This window comes from Coregonus clupeaformis, unplaced genomic scaffold (assembly GCF_020615455.1).
Source record: "Coregonus clupeaformis isolate EN_2021a unplaced genomic scaffold, ASM2061545v1 scaf0264, whole genome shotgun sequence".
Classification (NCBI taxonomy): domain Eukaryota; kingdom Metazoa; phylum Chordata; class Actinopteri; order Salmoniformes; family Salmonidae; genus Coregonus; species Coregonus clupeaformis.
Window position 1 is genome coordinate 303,407 of NW_025533719.1, and position 18,706 is coordinate 322,112.

At 52.1% G+C, this 18,706-nt stretch overlaps 1 protein-coding gene across 1 annotated transcript in view; it reads right to left on the reverse strand.

Moving 5' to 3' along the window:
• The window catches only part of LOC121578753 (IQ motif and SEC7 domain-containing protein 1-like), a 165,502-nt gene that overhangs the window by 65,025 nt on the left and 81,771 nt on the right, over positions 1-18,706 (reverse strand). The window contains exon 11 of the mRNA XM_041893145.2: positions 13,578-13,754. Coding sequence (XP_041749079.2) covers positions 13,578-13,754 — 177 coding nt within the window. The remainder of the gene's footprint in view (positions 1-13,577; positions 13,755-18,706) is intronic.

Consider the following 18,706-nt stretch of genomic DNA (forward strand, 5'->3'; position numbering starts at 1 on the left):
TGGAAAGAGAACGTGAGGAGAGATTGTCACACTCTGGCTCCAGGACTGTGTGTTAGAGCCAGGGTGTATCTCATTTGGTGGTGTTGGGGTTGGGTGAGTTTCATTTTGTTTGTGTTTAGTGGTGATTGGTCAATGACTCCCAATCGGAGGTAACGAGTGTCAGCTGTCGGCTCGTTATCTCTGATTGGGAGCCATATATATACTGTTGTGTTTCACTGTTTGTTTGTGGGTTTTTGTTCCAGTGTTCTATGTTCTGTCGGTGTCATTGCGACTGTGGACTTCACTTCATCATTTGTTTGTTGTTTTTCGTGGTTGCTTTAAGTAAATAAAGTCATCATGTTCACTCCACGCGCTGCGTATTGGTCCGCTCCTTCAGACGATCGTGACAGAAAAACCCACCATAAAAGGACCAAGCAGCGTGTCAAGCGGCAACAGGATCCACCTACACAGGATTTATATCCACCCATAAAGGATTCATGGACATGGGAGGAGATACTGGATGGTAAGGGTCCTTGGGCACAACCGGGAGAATATCGCCTCCCTCGTGAAGAGCTGGAGGCAGCTAAAGCCGAGAGGAGGCGATATGAGGAGGCAGCACGGAGGCAAGGCTGGAAGCCCGGGAGTACAACCCAAAAAAATTTTTGGGGGGGGCACATGGCTTGGGCGCCTGGGCAGCAGGAGGCTGCCACAGGGAGATGTGGAGAGAAGGCTATCGGATTACGGGAGCCATTGGCGAGTAGAGGGAGGGAAGTTGTTGTCGCACGGCATGAGAGACTGAAGTGTGTTACCAGTCCGGTCCGGCCCGTTCCTGATCCCCAGTTAAGGCCAGTGGTGTGTGTTCCCGGTACGGACCGGCCTGTTCCTGCTCCTAGCACGTATCCTACGGGGTGCGTCACCAGCCCAGCCCGGCCTGTTCCTTCAGAGCCGTCCGCCAGACCGGAGCCGCTAGAGCCTTCCGCCAGACAGAATCATACACCTGCTATGGAATCAGCAGGAGCCGACGCAGCCTATGCTGGACTGGAGGCTCGGGTTCGTGACGGGCAGGGAGCGGCTCATGCGGATGGGAGCCGCCCTGCTGGAGGTGATGACTGCAATCCGAGGCTGGGGTCCGCCTCCACCGCTAGCCGCCCAGCCAGCACCATCACCCAGCCGCGAGCAGCCAGATCCGTCAGCCAGCCATGAGCAGCCAGATCCGTCAGCCAGCCACGAGCAGCCAGATCCGTCAGCCAGCCGCGAGCAGCCAGATCCGTCAGCCAGCCATGAGCAGCCAGATCCGTCAGCCAGCCACGAGCAGCCAGATCCGTCAGTCAGCCATGAGCAGCCAGATCCGTCAGCCAGCCGCGAGCAGCCAGATCCGTCAGCCAGCCATGAGCAGCCAGATCCGTCAGCCAGCCATGAGCAGCCAGATCCGTCAGCCAGCCATGAGCAGCCAGATCCGTCAGCCAGCCATGAGCAGCCAGATCCGTCAGCCAGCCATGAGCAGCCAGATCCGTCAGCCAGCCGCGAGCAGCCAGACCCGTCAGCCAGCCACGAGCAGCCAGATCCGTCAGCCAGCCATGAGCAGCCAGATCCGTCAGCTAGCCGCGAGCAGCCAGATCCGTCAGCCAGCCATGAGCAGCCAGATCCGTCAGCCAGCCGCGAGCAGCCAGATCCGTCAGCCAGCCACGAGCAGCCAGATCCGTTAGCCAGCCATGAGCCGTCCAGCCAGGATCCGCCAGAGCCGGCCCAGCCAGGATCCGCCAGAGCCGTCCAGCCAGGATCCGCCAGAGCCGTCCAGCCAGGATCCGCCAGAGCCGTCCAGCCAGGATCCGCCAGAGCCGTCCAGCCAGGATCCGCCAGAGCCGTCCAGTCAGGATCCGCCAGAGCCGTCCAGCCAGGATCCGCCAGAGCCGTCCAGCCGGGATCCGCCAGAGCCGTCCCAGCCGGGATCCGCCAGAGCCGTCCAGCCGGGATCCGCCAGAGCCGTCCAGCCGGGATCCGCCAGAGCCGTCCAGCCGGGATCCGCCAGAGCCGTCCAGCCGGGATCCGCCAGAGCCGTCCAGCCGGGATCCGCCAGAGCCAGCCAGCCGGGATCCGCCAGAGCCGTCCCAGCCGGGATCCGCCAGAGCCGTCCAGCCGGGATCCGCCAGAGCCGTCCAGCCGGGATCCGCCAGAGCCGTCCAGCCGGGACCCGCCAGAGCCGTCCAGCCGGGACCCGCCAGTGCCGTCCAGCCGGGACCCGCCAGAGCCGTCCAGCCGGGATCCGCCAGAGCCGTCCAGCCGGGATCCGCCAGAGCCGTCCAGCGGGGATCCGCCAGAGCCGTCCAGCCGGGATCCGCCAGAGCCGTCCAGCCGGGATCCGCCAGAGCCGTCCAGCCGGGATCCGCCAGAGCCGTCCAGCCGGGATCCGCCAGAGCCGTCCAGCCGGGATCCGCCAGAACCGTCCAGCCGGGATCCGCCAGAGCCAGCCAGCCGGGATCCGCCAGAGCCGTCCAGCCGGGATCCGCCAGAGCCGTCCAGCCGGGATCCGCCAGAGCCGTCCAGCCGGGATCCGCCAGAGCCGTCCAGCCGGGATCCGCCAGAGCCGTCCAGCCGGGACCCGCCAGAGCCGTCCAGCCGGGACCCGCCAGTGCCGTCCAGCCGGGACCCGCCAGAGCCGTCCAGCCGGGGATCCGCCAGAGCCGTCCAGCCGGGATCCGCCAGAGCCGTCCAGCCGGGATCCGCCAGAGCCGTCCAGCCGGGATCCGCCAGAGCCGACCAGCCGGGAGCCACCAGAGCCGACTAGCCGGGAGCCACCAGAGCCGTCCAGCCAGTATCCGCCATTCAGCCTGGTACTGCCCCTTAGTCCGGTACTGCCCCTTAGTCCGGTACTGCCCCTTAGTCCGGTACTGCCCTTAGTCCGGTACTGCCCCTTAGTCCGGTGCTGCCCCTTAGTCCGGTGCCGCCCCTTAACCCAGTGGGGGTTTAGTTGGGGGGTGGTCATGTGGAGGAGGCTAGGGAAGCGGGTGGTGACTAAGGTGGGATGGGGACCACGACCAGGGGCAGAACCGCCACCGTGGACAGACGCCCACCCAGACCCTCCCCTAGACTGTATGCTGGTGCGCCCCGGAGTTCGCACCTTTAGGGGGTACTGTCACACTCTGGCTCCAGGACTGTGTGTTAGAGCCAGGGTGTATCTCATTTGGTGGTGTTGGGGTTGGGTGAGTTTCATTTTGTTTGTGTTTAGTGGTGATTGGTCAATGACTCCCAATCGGAGGTAACGAGTGTCAGCTGTCGGCTCGTTATCTCTGATTGGGAGCCATATATATACTGTTGTGTTTCACTGTTTGTTTGTGGGTTTTTGTTCCAGTGTTCTATGTTCTGTCGGTGTCATTGCGACTGTGGACTTCACTTCATCATTTGTTTGTTGTTTTTCGTGGTTGCTTTAAGTAAATAAAGTCATCATGTTCACTCCACGCGCTGCGTATTGGTCCGCTCCTTCAGACGATCGTGACAGAGATTGGAGCAACACAAGGAAAGGGAAAGAGAACGTGAGGAGAGATTGGAGCAACACAAGGAAAGGGAAAGAGAATGTGAGGAGAGATTGAAGCAACACAAGGAAAGGGAAAGAGAACGTGAGGAGAGATTGGAGCAACACAAGGAAATGGAAAGAGAACGGGAGGAGAGATTGGAGCAAGACAAGGAAAGGGAAAGAGAACGTGAGGAGAGATTGGAGCAACACAAGGAAAGGGAAAGAGAATGTGAGGAGAGATTGAAGCAACACAAGGAAAGGGAAAGAGAATGTGAGGAGAGATTGGAGCAACACAAGGAAAGGGAAAGAGAACGGGAGGAGAGATTGGAGCAACACAAGGAAAGGGAAAGAGAACGGGAGGAGAGATTGGAGCAACACAAGGAAAGGGAAAGAGAACGGGAGGAGAGATTGGAGCAACAGAAATTAGAGTTAGAGCACAGGGAAAGACAAGACAAGCAGCCAAACAAGAAGAAGAAGAACGTGCGTCATTCGATTGAAAGACATGGAGCTGGAAGCGTGACAATGGCAGATAGAAAGGACATATTGTCTCTCAGTGACCTAAATTGAAACGGGAAAATGAGAGAGAGAAAAAGCTGTTTCTTCTTGTGGGAGTACTCCAGCCCATTAAGTATCTGGTTGGGACTGGTGTATCCCATCAATTCTCTGGTTGGGACTGGTGTATCTCCTAAACAAGATTTTGTTTGTGTCTCTGCAGAGTGGCGATGCTGTTAAGCAGCCGGTGAAGATACTGCGAGACACTGGAGCAGCCCAGTCCTTCATGTTGGAGGGTGTTTTGCCTTTGTCTGACACGTCAGCAACTGGTTACAGGGTGTTAGTACAAGGCATGGAGATGGGTTGCATGGAAGTTCCTTTCTATAATGTGGAACTCGAATCTGATCTAATTTTGGGAAACGATTTGGCTGGAGGGAAGGTTGTGCCAAATCCTGTCATTTGTAAGGAACCCAGAGTAGAGGAACCTGATGGGTTATCAGTAAAGTACCCTAGAGTGTTCCCAGAGCAGAGAAACCTGATGGGTGATCAGTAAAGTACCCTAGACTGTTCCCAGAGCAGAGGAACCTGATGGGTGATCAGTAAAGTACCCTAGAGTGTTCCCAGCGTGTGCCGTTACACGTGCTATGCCTAAGAAACTCGCCGGGAGCAAGTCTAGTGTTGAGGAGGATGTCAGCCATCCCACCATGGTCGATCAGTCCGAGACTTTTATTGCTGATCCTGATTTTGGTAAACCTCCTGAGTTGACCTCTCCTTTTGAAAACCCCCAAAGGTCAGTGAGTTTGTAGGACCGCTGAAGGATGAGAGGGTCCCTACAGTTGACACTTCCATGTCTAGGAAACAGCCGATTGCTGATCAGAGTAATGATGTTTCCCTCTCCCCTCTTTTTCCTGAGATACGTCCAGAGGAGGAGTTTGATGAAGTTTGTGTGGCTTACTTTGACAGATGGTGTTCTAATGAGAAATTGGCGTTCTCGTGCCACTTCTGAGCAGGACGATTGGCCCAGGGTATCTCAAGTTGTCCTTCCAGTTACACTTTGACAAGAGATACTGAGGTTGGCTCACGAGGTTAGTATAGCAGGCCATCTTGGGGTCAACAAGACGTATAACCGTATCTTGCAGATCTTCTTCTGGCCTGGTCTGAAACAGGATGTTGTGGATTACTGTAACTCTTGTTGTGTTTGCCAGCGGAGGGGTAAACCGAACCAAGCTGTACCGGTTGGACCTTTGCAACCTATTCCTAGTTTTGACAAACCCTTCAGCAGGGTTCTGGTGGATTGTCTTGGTCCTTTGCTCAAAGCCAAGAGTGGTAACCAGTTTCTCTTAACCATCATGTGCACTGCCAGTCGTTTCCCTGAGGCCATACCACTGAGGAAAATCACAGCTCCCAGTATTGTTAAGGCCCTGGTGAAATTATTTTCAATGTTTGGACTTCTGCAGGTAGTGCAGTTGGACAAAGGTTTGAATTTCATGTCAAAGGTCTTCCAGTAAGTGCTACAACAGTTGGGTGTAACCCACTGCCCCTCTAGTGCCTACCACCCAGAGGCTCAAGGTGAGAGATTTCAAAAGCACCTTGACTTACTGCTTTGAGTTTGAGAAAGAAAGAAAGAAAGACTGAGATGAAGGAGACCCTCTTGTGCTGCAGCTGAATGAACTCGTGTTTGGACATCATGTCAGAGGTCCTTTGAGTTTGCAGAGAGAGGTTGTTGCAGGGCGACACCTTAAACACAAAAACTAATCTGTTGGACCATGTCAGCACTTTTCAACACAGATTACACTGCACCTGTGAGTTTGCCAGTGAGAATACGGAGAAGGCGTAAACGAAAATGAAAGTTTGGTATGTTCTAAAGGCCCAAAACCGCACTTTCGATGTGGGTGATCAAGTCCAGTTTTTTTTGCCCGATCTGGGGTCACCATTGCAGGCTCGCTTTCAGGCACTTACCCCATGTAAAAAGAAAATTGTCATCTGGATTACATCATTGTCACACCGGAGCGCAGGAAGAAAACCTGGCTGTGTCATGTCAACATGTTGAAACCATACTTTACCCACTACGATCGGGAACTGAAAGTGATGATCTGCCGTCACGTTGACTATGGTCTAATCGAGAGTATGAAGAAAGCCCATTACAGTAGAGACAGACTGCCAGCTGGACGGTTCAGTAACTCAGAGATTCTGGAAAACCTTTATCTTTTTGGCTTGTCTCTGGAGGAAGAAAAGCGACATTGTTGCACTGCTTTTAGAATATCAGGGTTTATTCTCAGATGTGCCAACCCAGACAAATGTACTAGAGCAGGACGTTGACGTTGGGGACTCGGCCCCAATCAAACAACATGCTTATTGAGTGAACCCTGAAAAGAGAGAGCAGCTCCGCAGGGAGGTATATTAGTACCTAAGGCGGATGAGTCTCTGCGGTTTTGTTTTCCGAAACTCAATGCCATAACTAAGTCGGACTCATACCATTTGCCCAGGGTTGACGATTGTGTGGGCCGTGTTGGCGCTGCTAAGTACGTTAGCAAGTTCGATCTGCTGAAAGGACATTGGCAGGTTCCTCTAACTGAGTGCACCAAAGAGTTGTCTGATTTTGTCACTCCTGATAGTTTGTTTTCCTTCCTTCATCTCCCGTTCGGGTTACGAAATGCCAGAGCCACGTTTCACGCTCATGCACATCGTGCTACGTTGCCTAGAAAATGCTGCGGCACATATTTAGATGATGTGGTCGTATTTACAGTTGAAGTCGAAAGTTTACATACACCTTAGCCAAATACATTTAAACTCAGTTTTTCACAATTACTGACATTTAATCCTAGTAAAAATTCCCTGTCTTAGGTCAGTTAGGATCACCACTTTATTTTAAGAATGTGAAATGTCAGAATAATAGTAGAGAGAATTATTTATTCCAGCTTTTATTTATTTCATCACATTCCCAGTGGGTCAGAAGTTTACATACACTCAATTAGTATTTGGTAGCATTGCCTTTAAATTGTTTAACTTGGGTCAAACGTTTCAGGTAGCCTTACACAAGCTTCCCACACTACGTTGGGTGAATTTTGGCTAACTGAGTCAGATTTGTAGGCCTCCTTGCTCGCACACGCTTTTTCAGTTCTGCCCACAAATGTTCTATAGGGTTGAGGACAGGGCTTTGTGATGGCCACTCCAATACCTTGACTTTGTTGTCCTTAAGCCATTTTGCCACAACTTTGCAAGTATGCTTGGGGTCATTGTCCATTTGGAAGACCCATTTGCGACCAAGCTTTAACGGAAGGTCTTTCACCTGTGCTTGTTGCTATCTCGTTAGTGGGAAGGTCTTTCACCTGTGCTTGTTGCTATCTCGTTAGTGGGAAGGTCTTTCACCTGTGCTTGTTGCTATCTCGTTAGTGGGAAGGTCTTTCACCTGTGCTTGTTGCTATCTCGTTAGTGGGAAGGTCTTTCACCTGTGCTTGTTGCTATCTCGTTAGTGGGAAGGTCTTTCACCTGTGCTTGTTGCTATCTCGTTAGTGGGAAGGTCTTTCACCTGTGCTTGTTGCTATCTCGTTAGTGGGAAGGTCTTTCACCTGTGCTTGTTGCTATCTCGTTAGTGGGAAGGTATTTCACCTGTGCTTGTTGCTATCTCGTTAGTGGGAAGGTCTTTCACCTGTGCTTGTTGCTATCTCGTTAGTGGGAAGGTCTTTCACCTGTGCTTGTTGCTATCTCGTTAGTGGGAAGGTCTTTCACCTGTGCTTGTTGCTATCTCGTTAGTGGGAAGGTCTTTCACCTGTGCTTGTTGCTATCTCGTTAGTGGGAAGGTGTTACACCTGTGCTTGTTGCCATCTCGTTAGTGGGGAGGTGTTTCACCTGTGCTTGTTGCCATCTCGTTAGTGGGGAGGTGTATCGATGTGGAGGGTTAACACCTTTAGTTGTCTTGGTAGATGCAGAGGGTTAACACCTTTAGTTGTCTTGATAGATGCGGAGGGTTAACACCTTTAGTTGTTTTGATAGATGTGGAGGGTTAACACCTTTAGTTGTCTTGATAGATGTGGAGGGTTAACACCTTTAGTTGTCTTGATAGATGCGGAGGGTTAACACCTTTAGTTGTTTTGATAGATGTGGAGGGTTAACACCTTTAGTTGTCTTGATAGATGTGGAGGGTTAACACCTTTAGTTGTCTTGATAGATGCGGAGGGTTAACACCTTTAGTTGTCTTGATAGATGTGGAGGGTTAACACCTTTAGTTGTCTTGATAGATGCGGAGGGTTAACACCTTTAGTTGTCTTGATAGATGCGGAGGGTTAACACCTTTAGTTGTCTTGATAGATGCAGAGGGTTAACACCTTTAGTTGTCTTGATAGATGTGGAGTGTTAACATCTTTAGTTGTCTTGATAGATGCAGAGGGTTAACACCTTCAGTTGTCTTGATAGATGCAGAGGGTTAACACCTTCAGTTGTCTCCCTATTTTATTTATAGAAAAACATTCCTTTGTCTGATCTTCCATGGTTTTGTTTTGCTCTACCATTTTGTTTTGCTCCCTGTCTTTAGGTTTGGGGTTTTTATTTTGTTTGGCTGTTAGTGAGCAAATATAGTGGGTCTCATGGTGGGTGTCTTTTAGGTTCCAGGTGTTGTTGCTAGCCAACCTCCAGTGGACACCCCATGAGTGTCTTTCAGAACCCCTCCTAGAACCCGTACCTGTTTCGTTTTGGTTGTTGGTCAGTGACTTTGTTAGTTCCCGCTTCTGTTTGAGTGAAAGTTTTAGTTTTCTTGCTGGGGAACATACGTCTGCCTAGTTGCCACTAGGGGGCATTGTGACAACTAGCTAGAACCAGTCTAATGGAGAGGTGGGGGTCACAGGAGAGAGGGAGAGACAGGAGGGAAGTTAGCACGGAAGGGAGAGAGCAGTATACAGCTAGCATACTCCCACACTATCACAGCACTATACTAAATAGATACTATGGAGCAACGGGAGTCAGAACTGGCAGGATACTTCTGGTGTGGCGCAGTGGTCTAAGGCACTGCATCGCAGTGCTAGCTGTGCCACTAGAGATCCTGGTTCGAATCCAGGCTCTGTCATAGCCGGCCGTGACCGGGAGACCCATGGGGTGGCGCACAATTGGCCCAGCGTCGTCCAGGGTAGGGGAGGGAATGGCCGGCAGGGATGTAGCTCAGTTGGTAGAGCATGGCGTTTGCAATGCCAAGGTTGTGGGTTCGATTCCCACGGGGGGCCAGTATGAAAAATAAAAAAATAATGTATGCACTCACTAACTGTAAGTCGCTCTGGATAAGAGTGTCTGCTAAATGACTAAAATGTACAAAAAATGTGTTCTGTGAAAAAAGATTAGGTGATGAACTAAGAATAAGATGTGACTAGAGCACAGCGACGCCAGATCAGTCTGGCCAAACATTACCAGACTGCTATAGCAGTAGGTTGGGCTTTGATTCCCAAAACATCAAGTACTCTGATGAAAATCAACTTCTCTGCTAAACCAAAAGCAGAGAAGTAAATGTTAAGAGATTGAACATGTCAGAAGAACAGAGGCAGAGGGACTGAAGTCTGATCTAGACAGAGGACACTCAGGTTCATTCATCAAATGTGCTAACAGGGCAGTAGCTCAGCTGATGCTAACAGGGCAGTAGCTCAGCTGATGCTAACAGGGCAGTAGCTCAGCTGATGCTAACAGGGCAGTAGCTCAGCTGATGCTAACAGGGCAGTAGCTCAGCTGATGCTAACAGGGCAGTAGCTCAGCTGATGCTAACAGGGCAGTAGCTCAGCTGATGCTAACAGGGCAGTAGCTCAGCTGATGCTAACAGGGCAGTAGCTCAGCTACCCGTTTCAGGTAGAACAGGGGATGTGTGGCAACATTTTATAGGCTCTACCTGGATGAACAATAGAACATTAAGTAATGTCCGTTAGTCACCACATCCATCGGTCTCTAGTCCACACTGAGACCCTAGTAGTACTAGTAACTCTAGACGCCTTGTTAAACTGAGACTCGGGACAGACTGTACTTCACCTGACCAGTCACCTACAGCCGCTACTGGCCCAGAGGAGGAATCTGACTAGCTCTTCATTTCACACCTACATAAGGCTAGTAACATAGGACTAGGTAACGTGTAACTAGGATACATCTGAAATGGCACCCTATTCACTATATAGTAATGTCCTACCTTTGGTCCTATGAGAGGAATAGGGTGCCATTGCAGCCTTAAATTAGAGCACTAGGCAGGTTGGTGACAGGGTAGAGGCAGGTTGGTGACCTCTAGGATGGGACAGGGCAGAGGCAGGTTGGTGACCTCTAGGATGGGACAGGGCAGAGGCAGGTTGGTGACCTCTAGGATGGGACAGGGCAGAGGCAGGTTGGTGACCTCTAGGATGGGACAGGGCAGAGGCAGGTTGGTGACCTCTAGGATGGGACAGGGCAGAGGCAGGTTGGTGACCTCTAGGATGGGACAGGGCAGAGGCAGGTTGGTGACCTCTAGGATGGGACAGGGCAGAGGCAAGTTGGTGACCTCTAGGATGAGACAGGGCAGAGGCAGGTTGGTGACCTCTAGGATGGGACAGGGCAGAGGCAGGTTGGTGACCTCTAGGATGTCACAGGGCAGAGGCAGGTTGGTGACCTCTAGGATGGGACAGGGCAGAGGCAGGTTGGTGACCTCTAGGATGGGACAGGGCAGAGCACTAGGCAGGTTGGTGACCTCTAGGATGGGACAGGGCAGAGGCAGGTTGGTGACCTCTAGGATGGGACAGGGCAGAGGCAGGTTGGTGACCTCTAGGATGGGACAGGGCAGAGGCAGGTTGGTGACCTCTAGGATGGGACAGGGCAGAGGCAGGTTGGTGACCTCTAGGATGGGACAGGGCAGAGGCAGGTTGGTGACCTCTAGGATGGGACAGGGCAGAGGCAGGTTGGTGACCTCTAGGATGGGACAGGGCAGAGGCAGGTTGGTGACCTCTAGGATGGGACAGGGCAGAGGCAGGTTGGTGACCTCTAGGATGGGACAGGGCAGAGGCAAGTTGGTGACCTCTAGGATGAGACAGGGCAGAGGCAGGTTGGTGACCTCTAGGATGGGACAGGGCAGAGGCAGGTTGGTGACCTCTAGGATGGGACAGGGCAGAGGCAGGTTGGTGACCTCTAGGATGTCACAGGGCAGAGGCAGGTTGGTGACCTCTAGGATGGGACAGGGCAGAGGCAGGTTGGTGACCTCTAGGATGGGACAGGGCAGAGGCAGGTTGGTGACCTCTAGGATGGGACAGGGCAGAGGCAGGTTGGTGACCTCTAGGATGGGACAGGGCAGAGGCAGGTTGGTGACCTCTAGGATGGGACAGGGCAGAGGCAGGTTGGTGACCTCTAGGATGGGACAGGGCAGAGGCAGGTTGGTGACCTCTAGGATGGGACAGGGCAGAGGCAAGTTGGTGACCTCTAGGATGAGACAGGGCAGAGGCAGGTTGGTGACCTCTAGGATGGGACAGGGCAGAGGCAGGTTGGTGACCTCTAGGATGTCACAGGGCAGAGGCAGGTTGGTGACCTCTAGGATGGGACAGGGCAGAGGCAGGTTGGTGACCTCTAGGATGGGACAGGGCAGAGCACTAGGCAGGTTGGTGACCTCTAGGATGGGACAGGGCAGAGGCAGGTTGGTGACCTCTAGGATGGGACAGGGCAGAGGCAGGTTGGTGACCTCTAGGATGGGACAGGGCAGAGGCAGGTTGGTGACCTCTAGGATGGGACAGGGCAGAGGCAGGTTGGTGACCTCTAGGATGGGACAGGGCAGAGGCAAGTTGGTGACCTCTAGGATGGGACAGGGCAGAGGCAAGTTGGTGACCTCTAGGATGAGACAGGGCAGAGGCAGGTTGGTGACCTCTAGGATGGGACAGGGCAGAGGCAAGTTGGTGACCTCTAGGATGAGACAGGGCAGAGGCAGGTTGGTGACCTCTAGGATGGGACAGGGCAGAGGCAGGTTGGTGACCTCTAGGATGGGACAGGGCAGAGGCAGGTTGGTGACCTCTAGGATGGGACAGGGCAGAGGCAGGTTGGTGACCTCTAGGATGGGACAGGGCAGAGCACTAGGCAGGTTGGTGACCTCTAGGATGGGACAGGGCAGAGGCAGGTTGGTGACCTCTAGGATGGGACAGGGCAGAGGCAGGTTGGTGACCTCTAGGATGGGACAGGGTAGAGGCAGGTTGGTGACCTCTAGGATGGGACAGGGCAGAGGCAGGTTGGTGACCTCTAGGATGGGACAGGGCAGAGGCAGGTTGGTGACCTCTAGGATGGGACAGGGCAGAGCACTAGGCAGGTTGGTGACCTCTAGGATGGGACAGGGCAGAGGCAGGTTGGTGACCTCTAGGATGGGACAGGGCAGAGGCAGGTTGGTGACCTCTAGGATGGGACAGGGCAGAGGCAGGTTGGTGACCTCTAGGATGGGACAGGGCAGAGGCAGGTTGGTGACCTCTAGGATGGGACAGGGCAGAGGCAAGTTGGTGACCTCTAGGATGGGACAGGGCAGAGGCAAGTTGGTGACCTCTAGGATGAGACAGGGCAGAGGCAGGTTGGTGACCTCTAGGATGGGACAGGGCAGAGGCAAGTTGGTGACCTCTAGGATGAGACAGGGCAGAGGCAAGTTGGTGACCTCTAGGATGGGACAGGGCAGAGGCAGGTTGGTGACCTCTAGGATGGGACAGGGCAGAGGCAGGTTGGTGACCTCTAGGATGGGACAGGGCAAAGGCAGGTTGGTGACCTCTAGGATGGGACAGGGCAGAGGCAAGTTGGTGACCTCTAGGATGGGACAGGGCAGAGGCAGGTTGGTGACCTCTAGGATGGGACAGGGCAGAGGCAGGTTGGTGACCTCTAGGTTGGTGACAGGGTAGAGGCAGGTTGGTGACCTCTAGGATGGGACAGGGCAGAGGCAGGTTGGTGACCTCTAGGATGGGACAGGGCAGAGGCAGGTTGGTGACCTCTAGGATGGGACAGGGCAGAGGCAGGTTGGTGACCTCTAGGATGGGACAGGGCAGAGGCAAGTTGGTGACCTCTAGGATGAGACAGGGCAGAGGCAGGTTGGTGACCTCTAGGATGGGACAGGGCAGAGGCAGGTTGGTGACCTCTAGGATGGGACAGGGCAGAGGCAGGTTGGTGACCTCTAGGATGTCACAGGGCAGAGGCAGGTTGGTGACCTCTAGGATGGGACAGGGCAGAGGCAGGTTGGTGACCTCTAGGATGGGACAGGGCAGAGGCAGGTTGGTGACCTCTAGGATGGGACAGGGCAGAGGCAGGTTGGTGACCTCTAGGATGTCACAGGGCAGAGGCAGGTTGGTGACCTCTAGGATGGGACAGGGCAGAGGCAGGTTGGTGACCTCTAGGATGGGACAGGGCAGAGGCAGGTTGGTGACCTCTAGGATGGGACAGGGCAGAGGCAGGTTGGTGACCTCTAGGATGGGACAGGGCAGAGGCAGGTTGGTGACCTCTAGGATGGGACAGGGCAGAGCACTAGGCAGGTTGGTGACCTCTAGGATGTCACAGGGCAGAGGCAGGTTGGTGACCTCTAGGATGTCACAGGGCAGAGGCAGGTTGGTGACCTCTAGGATGTCACAGGGAAGTCCCCTGACCTCTAACCCCTTACCTGCGTCTGAGAGGTCTCGTAGCGAGCTGCTGAGGGCGCCCCTCTTTAGCCCCTCCCCCATGGCGTAGGTGTCATCCAGGCTGCCGCGACCCAATTGGCCGTTCCCAGAGTCCTTCTTCAGCCCTGAGCTCTGTGATAGGCTGGGATGGACCACGCCCTTCTGCTTCTCCAGCTCCGCTAGAGGGGGACACAGAGTCAGGTTACAGCTCTGTGATAGACTCTGGGACCTGTCAGTCAGCCCTGAGCTCTGTGATAGGGTGGGACGGACCACGCCCTTCTGCTTCTCCAGCTTCATTATAGTGACATAATCAAGTCAAATTCACTTACAGAATCAAGTAACGTTAACTTATAGAATCAAATAAACTTACAGAATCAAATGAACTTATTTGGTATTTATTAGAATCCCCATTAGCCGCTGCAAAAGCATCAGCTACTCTTCCTGGGGTCCAAATGAAACACAACATAATACATAGTACAGAACATTATTAGTCAAGGACTGAAATACATACATTTAAAACATCACACATAGCCTACATATCAGTACATACACACACTATATAGGTCTAATAGATAGTACAGTGTATATTACAATACCAGATATATCAAATGGCTGTGTCTCTTCAGGCCCCTTTGTGCAGTCAGGTGTTATTTTATCTGGTTTTTAACTGGTTGTATTGTTAGCTTGAGTTACCTGGGGTGGCAGAGAGCTCCATGTAGTCATGGCTCTATTTAATACTGCTAGCTGGAGTTACCTGGGGTGGCAGAGAGCTCCATGTAGTCATGGCTCTATTTAATACTGCTATCTTGAGTTACCTGGGGTGGCAGAGAGCTCCATGTAGTCATGGCTCTATTTAATACTGCTAGCTTGAGTTACCTGGGGTGGCAGAGAGCTCCATGTAGTCATGGCTCTATTTAATACTGCTAGCTGGAGTTACCTGGGGTGGCAGAGAGCTCCATGTAGTCATGGCTCTATTTAATACTGCTAGCTTGAGTTACCTGGGGTGGCAGAGAGCTCCATGTAGTCATGGCTCTGTTTAATACTGCTAGCTGGAGTTACCTGGGGTGGCAGAGAGCTCCATGTAGTCATGGCTCTATTTAATACTGCTAGCTGGAGTTACCTGGGGTGGCAGAGAGCTCCATGTAGTCATGGCTCTATTTAATACTGCTAGCTTGAGTTACCTGGGGTGGCAGAGAGCTCCATGTAGTCATGGCTCTGTTTAATACTGCTAGCTGGAGTTACCTGGGGTGGCAGAGAGCTCCATGTAGTCATGGCTCTGTTTAATACTGCTAGCTTGAGTTACCTGGGGTGGCAGAGAGCTCCATGTAGTCATGGCTCTGTTTAATACTGCTAGCTGGAGTTACCTGGGGTGGCAGAGAGCTCCATGTAGTCATGGTTCTATTTAATACTGCTAGCTTGAGTTACCTGGGGTGGCAGAGAGCTCCATGTAGTCATGGCTCTATTTAATACTGCTAGCTGGAGTTACCTGGGGTGGCAGAGAGCTCCATGTAGTCATGGCTCTATTTAATACTGCTAGCTGGAGTTACCTGGGGTGGCAGAGAGCTCCATGTAGTCATGGCTCTATTTAATACTGCTAGCTTGAGTTACCTGGGGTGGCAGAGAGCTCCATGTAGTCATGGCTCTATTTAATACTGCTAGCTGGAGTTACCTGGGGTGGCAGAGAGCTCCATGTAGTCATGGCTCTATTTAATACTGCTAGCTTGAGTTACCTGGGGTGGCAGAGAGCTCCATGTAGTCATGGCTCTGTTTAATACTGCTAGCTTGGGTTACCTGGGGTGGCAGAGAGCTCCATGTAGTCATGGCTCTATTTAATACTGCTAGCTTGAGTTACCTGGGGTGGCAGAGAGCTCCATGTAGTCATGGCTCTATTTAATACTGCTAGCTTGAGTTACCTGGGGTGGCAGAGAGCTCCATGTAGTCATGGCTCTATTTAATACTGCTAGCTTGAGTTACCTGGGGTGGCAGAGAGCTCCATGTAGTCATGGCTCTATTTAATACTGCTAGCTGGAGTTACCTGGGGTGGCAGAGAGCTCCATGTAGTCATGGCTCTATTTAATACTGCTAGCTGGAGTTACCTGGGGTGGCAGAGAGCTCCATGTAGTCATGGCTCTATTTAATACTGCTAGCTGGAGTTACCTGGGGTGGCAGAGAGCTCCATGTAGTCATGGCTCTATTTAATACTGCTAGCTTGAGTTACCTGGGGTGGCAGAGAGCTCCATGTAGTCATGGCTCTATTTAATACTGCTAGCTTGAGTTACCTGGGGTGGCAGAGAGCTCCATGTAGTCATGGCTCTATTTAATACTGCTAGCTGGAGTTACCTGGGGTGGCAGAGAGCTCCATGTAGTCATGGCTCTATTTAATACTGCTAGCTTGAGTTACCTGGGGTGGCAGAGAGCTCCATGTAGTCATGGCTCTGTTTAATACTGCTAGCTTGGGTTACCTGGGGTGGCAGAGAGCTCCATGTAGTCATGGCTCTATTTAATACTGCTAGCTTGAGTTACCTGGGGTGGCAGAGAGCTCCATGTAGTCATGGCTCTATTTAATACTGCTAGCTGGAGTTACCTGGGGTGGCAGAGAGCTCCATGTAGTCATGGCTCTATTTAATACTGCTAGCTGGAGTTACCTGGGGTGGCAGAGAGCTCCATGTAGTCATGGCTCTATTTAATACTGCTAGCTGGAGTTACCTGGGGTGGCAGAGAGCTCCATGTAGTCATGGCTCTATTTAATACTGCTAGCTGGAGTTACCTGGGGGTGGCAGAGAGCTCCATGTAGTCATGGCTCTATTTAATACTGCTAGCTTGAGTTACCTGGGGTGGCAGAGAGCTCCATGTAGTCATGGCTCTATTTAATACTGCTAGCTGGAGTTACCTGGGGTGGCAGAGAGCTCCATGTAGTCATGGCTCTGTTTAATACTGCTAGCTGGAGTTACCTGGGGTGGCAGAGAGCTCCATGTAGTCATGGCTCTATTTAATACTGCTAGCTGGAGTTACCTGGGGTGGCAGAGAGCTCCATGTAGTCATGGCTCTATTTAATACTGCTAGCTGGAGTTACCTGGGTTGGCAGAGAGCTCCATGTAGTCATGGCTCTATTTAATACTGCTAGCTTGAGTTACCTGGGGTGGCAGAGAGCTCCATGTAGTCATGGCTCTATTTAATACTGCTAGCTGGAGTTACCTGGGGTGGCAGAGAGCTCCATGTAGTCATGGCTCTGTTTAATACTGCTGGCTTTAGTTACCTGGGGTGGCAGAGAGCTCCATGTAGTCATGGTTCTATTTAATACTTTCCCAACATCTGTTCTAAACTTGGGGACTATGAAGAGACCTCTGGTTGCATGTCTTGTGTTGTACCGATGAGTGTCCGAAATGTGTGCCAACTGCTTGAACAGACGGTTCGGTACCTTCAACACATCAATACCTCGCACAAAGACCAATAGTGATGCAGTCAAGCTCTCCTCAACTAAACCTCAAGACTGGGTTAGCACAAGGACACGCATTTTATCCTGTACTTCTTTAAGGCTTTGGCTCAGCAGGCTAACCCAGTCTTGAGTTTCAGTTTAAATCAAATGTTATTGGTCACATACACATATTTACCAGATGTTATTGTGGGTGTAGCGAAATGCTTGTGTTTCTAGCTCCAACAGCGCAGTAGTATCTAACAATTCACAAAAATACACACACTAGCTCCAACAGCGCAGTAGTATCTAACAATACACAACAATACACACACATCTAAAAGTAAAAGAATGGAATTAAGAAATATATAAATGTATATAAACGAGCATTGACTAAATACAGTAGAATAGAATACAGTAGAATAGAATACAGTAGAATAGAATACAGTATATACATATGAGATGAGTAAAGCAGTATGTAAACATTATTAAAGTGGCCAGTGATTCCATGTCTATGTATATAGGGCAGCAGCCTCTAAGGTGCAGGGTTGAGTAGCGGGGTGGTACCCGGCTAGCGATGGCTATTTAACAGTCTGATGGCCTTGAGATAGAAGCTGTTTTTCAGTCTCTCGGCCCCAGCTTTGATGCACCTGTACTGACCTCGCCTTCTGGATGATAACGGGGTGAACAGGCCGTGGCTCGGGTGGTTGATGTCCTTGATGATCTTTTTGGCCTTCCTGTGACATCGGGTGCTGTAGGTGTCCTGGAGGGCAGGCAGCGTGCCCCCGGTGATGCGTTGGGCAGACCGCACCACCCTCTGGACAGCCCTGGGGTTGCGGGATGTGCAGTTGCCGTACTAGGCGGTGATACAGCCCGACAGGATGCTCTCAATTGTGCATCTGTAAAGCCGAATTTCTTCAGCCTCTGTTGCGCCTTCTTCACCACACTGTCTGTGTGGGTGGACAATTTCAGATTGTCAGTGATGTGTACAGGAACTTGAAGCTTTCCACCTTCTCCACTGCGGTCCCGTCGATGTGGAAAGGAGCGTGCTCCCTCTGATGTTTCCTGAAGTCCAAAATCAGCTCCTTCGTTTTGTTGACGTTGAGAGAGAGGTTATTTTCCTGGCCCCACTCTGCCAGGGCCCTCACCTCCTCCCTGTAGGCGGTCTCGTCATTGTTGGTAATCAAGCCAACTACTGTTGTGTCGTCTGCAAACTTGATGATTGAGTTGGAGGCGTGCTTGGCCACGCAGTCATGGGTGAACAGGGAGTACAGGAGGGGGCTGAGCACGCACCCTTGTGGGGCCCTAGTGTTGAGGATCAGCAAAGTGGAGATGTTGTTTCCTACCTTTACCACCTGGGGGCGGCCCGTCAGGAAGTCCAGGACCCAGTTGCACAGGGCGGGCAGTAAGCAAATTGTGGGTCTAGGGTGTCAGGTAAGGTAGAGGTGATATGATCCTTAACCAGCCTCTCAAAGCACTTCATGATGACAGAAGTGATTTCTAAGGGGCGATAGTCAATTAGTTCAGTTAACTTTGCTTTCTTGGGTACAGGAACAATGGTGGACATCTTGAAGCAAGTGTGGACAGCAGACTGGGATAGGGAGAGAATTAATATGTCCGTAAACACTCCAGCCAGCTGGTCAGCGCATGTTCTGAGGACGCGGCTATGGATGCCATCTGGGCCGGCAGCCTTGCGAGGGTTAACACGCTTAAATGTCT